At 50.4% G+C, this 3320-nt stretch overlaps 1 protein-coding gene across 2 annotated transcripts in view; it reads right to left on the bottom strand.

The window, feature by feature from the left end:
• LOC139561868 (small ribosomal subunit protein eS4-like) overlaps positions 1-3320 on the bottom strand; it is a 9635-nt gene extending 6315 nt beyond the window's left edge. The window contains exons 1-3 of one of the 2 annotated variants that reach the window (XM_071379213.1): positions 3238-3320; positions 2615-2692; positions 1345-1525 (exon numbers count right to left, since the gene is read on the bottom strand). In XM_071379213.1, coding sequence (XP_071235314.1) covers positions 1345-1525; positions 2615-2692; positions 3238-3240 — 262 coding nt within the window. In that variant the 5' untranslated portion in view covers positions 3241-3320. Of the gene's footprint in view, positions 1-1344; positions 1526-2614; positions 2693-3123 lie in introns of both variants that reach the window. The other variant, XM_071379214.1, reaches the window with a different exon arrangement.

A 3320-nucleotide genomic window follows, 5' to 3' on the forward strand; every position in this document is an offset into this window, starting at 1 on the left:
ATTGCCATCCCTATGGCTCCCTTCCTCACCCAACCCCTGTACCCCCAGCCAGACTTCTCCCATTGCCATCCCTATGGCTCCCTTCCTCATTCAACCCCTGTACTCCAGCTGGACTTCTCCCATTGCCATCCCTATGGCTCCCTTCCCTTATGTACTCCCTGGCTTCTCCCATTGCCATCCCTATGGCTCCCTTCCCTTATGTACTCCCTGGCTTCTCCCATTGCCATCCCTATGGCTCCCTTCCCTTATGTACTCCCTGGCTTCTCCCATTGCCATCCCTATGGCTCCCTTCCTCATTCACCCCTGTACTCCAGCTGGACTTCTCCCATTGCCATCCCTATGGCTCCCTTCCTCATTCAACCCCTGTACTCCAGCTGGACTTCTCCCATTGCCATCCCTATGGCTCCCTTCCTCTCTAACCCCTGTACTCCAGCTAGGCTTCTCCCATTGCCATCCCTATGGCTCCCTTCCTCACTTAACCCCTGTACTCCAGCTAGGCTTCTCCCATTGCCATCCCTATGGCTCCCTTCCTCATTCAACCCCTGTCACTCAGCCTGGCTTCTCCCATTGCCATCCCTATGGCTCCCTTCCTCATTCAACCCCTGTACTCCAGCTGGCTTCTCCCATTGCCATCCCTATGGCTCCCTTCCTCATTCAACCCCTGTACTCCAGCTAGGCTTCTCCCATTGCCATCCCTATGGCTCCCTTCCTCATTCAACCCCTGTACTCCAGCTAGGCTTCTCCCATTGCCATCCCTATGGCTCCCTTCCTCACCCAACCCCTGTCCCCCAGCTAGGCTTCTCCCATTGCCATCCCTATGGCTCCCTTCCTCACCCAACCCCTGTCCCCCAGCCAGACTTCTCCCATTGCCATCCCTATGGCTCCCTTCCTCACCCAACCCCTGTCCCCCAGCCAGACTTCTCCCATTGCCATCCCTATGGCTCCCTTCCTCACCCAACCCCTGTCCCCTCCCTGGCTTCTCCCATTGCCATCCCTATGGCTCCCTTCCCTTATGTACTCCCTGACTTCTCCCATTGCCATCCCTATGGCTCCCTTCCCTTATGTCCCCCAGCCAGACTTCTCCCATTGCCATCCCTATGGCTCCCTTCCTCACCCAACCCCTGTCCCCCAGCCAGGCTTCTCCCATTGCCATCCCTATGGCTCCCTTCCTTCTCCCATTGCCATCCCTATGGCTCCCTTCCCCTGTCCCCCAGCCAGACTTCTCCCATTGCCATCCCTATGGCTCCCTTCCTCACCCAACCCCTGTCCCCCAGCCAGACTTCTCCCATTGCCATCCCTATGGCTCCCTTCCTCACCCAACCCCTGTCCCCCAGCCAGACTTACCCATGAAGCCAGCGGGGTAGGTGATATCAGTGCGGACTTTGCCGTCGATCTTGATGAACCTTTGCATGCAAATCTTCTTGACCTCATCTCCGGTCAGGGCGTACTTCAGACGGTTCCTGAGGAAGATTATGAGGGGCAGGCACTCCCTCAGCTTGTGGGGACCAGTGGAGGGACGAGGAGCCTACAGGAGAAGAATAGGGTTAGGCACTGTAACTATGAGAGCAGTTAAAAGGCGGATTCGACAATATGACGTAGATGCACGAAGTAAACAGCACAGTGGGTCAATATTGGCAACTACTGAGTGCATTGAAGCACGAGGCTAAACTTCCAGTTTGGGTCCCAGAATTCCCACATAACAGCGTGAAGCAAACCCATCTTCATAAGCCGACACCGTGTGATAAGAGTGAAGTTTTGCATCTCACTCGTCGCAATATCTGCGGTGGTGCTTGTGGCAACGTCACGTCGCCGAGTCTACCTTGATTAACAATGGCGGCTATAGACAATGCAGGGACAGCAGACCAAAATACACAGGGAGGAGAGAGTACGTGGGGAATGGGGTTAGGATGGGAGGGAAAGCCACAACTGTTCAGTAGATGAAATAGCAAATGACTACAAATATGCATGTTGCAAACACTTTCATTGGTTAAAAACATTTGTAGGGCCACAAGCAACAGACAATTTATGCTTGATACGACTAGGAGGTGCCATATGGATGGTGTGACGCAATCGCGGAGCCTCCAGTTGAGTTTCCTACCATGCGCCAGCAAAATTCTGCATTGATGTGATTGGTTGACTGTAGGTGGGGTCTAGTACAAACTAAATAACTTGCTTCACAACAGTTCTGCTCAGAAGCACAAGTCAAGTATACAGGGCCTGAACACAACAACTCTGCTCAGACGCACAAGTATACAGGCCCAGAATTCTGCAGAGGCAGCATCCTACAGTAGTAAAGATGTCTAATTGAGTATGTAGCGCCTTCCAGCAACGGCATAAACTGTTTGTCGTGCTCACTTTAATAATGAGAAGATAATTGGCAAGTAAGCAAATGTTCTTTCAATAGGAGGGGAACGTGCCTCAAGTTAGGTTGGGTCGCTGTGTTCCAACAGCCCAGGTGAGGAGATACAGGTAGGGGACAAGACAATTAATTACATGTTGTCGAGAAAATAATGGAAAACTGATAGCTCGATACGAATACCCAAAAATGTGTATACTAGTCTGCAACCAGCTAGTAACATTGTGGTTTCAACATAGAAAGTAGCTATGTACTTACGAACACTCCGGTGAGCTTGTCAAGCATCCAATGCTTGGGCGCTGCAACGCGCTTCAGGTGCTTCTTCGGTCCTCGTGCCTGGTAAACAGAAAAACAAGGTTAAACACAGCAGTAAAACTTGCCTGGAACAGCCTACCGGACAAACGGCTGTTCGTTTTGAGATACCATGCGACCCGTATGGCTAGCAGACGTTAGCATGCAAGTTAGTTATTTGCTATACTGTCCACGAACGCGAGTTCCGGCTGGGGCCTAATCGGTAAAAGCACAAGAAAAAGGGCTTATTTTACACATTCTCGCCGCAAAAGTTGTGCTCAATTACCAAGGCTGGTATAAGCTACGGGAATAGACTTTTGAACGTAGAAATCGTGGTAACGGAAACATGTTTGGCTGAAATGGGCAGAGTTGATGCTAACCAGCTAGCCTGTGGCTACAATGGTCAAACGAATCGGTTTTTCTAAAATCGTTTCAGAGACTCAGACATAACTTATTATTTAAATACAGGGACTAACCATTACACAAAGTATATATTTTCATACAATCGCAGTTATATGTGCTATATTATATTCAGAAAAAGTGATGTTTGATGATGATTCGGGAGAAAATCATAAGGAAATACGGCTCACCATGTTGGAGTCTGCGGGGAAAAGGACCTCCCACTTTGAGTCCTTGCAAAATAAGACAGAGTACGGTGCATGATGAGGGACAA

The sequence above is a fragment of the Salvelinus alpinus genome, chromosome 31, assembly GCF_045679555.1.
Source record: "Salvelinus alpinus chromosome 31, SLU_Salpinus.1, whole genome shotgun sequence".
NCBI classification, from domain to species: Eukaryota; Metazoa; Chordata; class Actinopteri; order Salmoniformes; family Salmonidae; genus Salvelinus; species Salvelinus alpinus.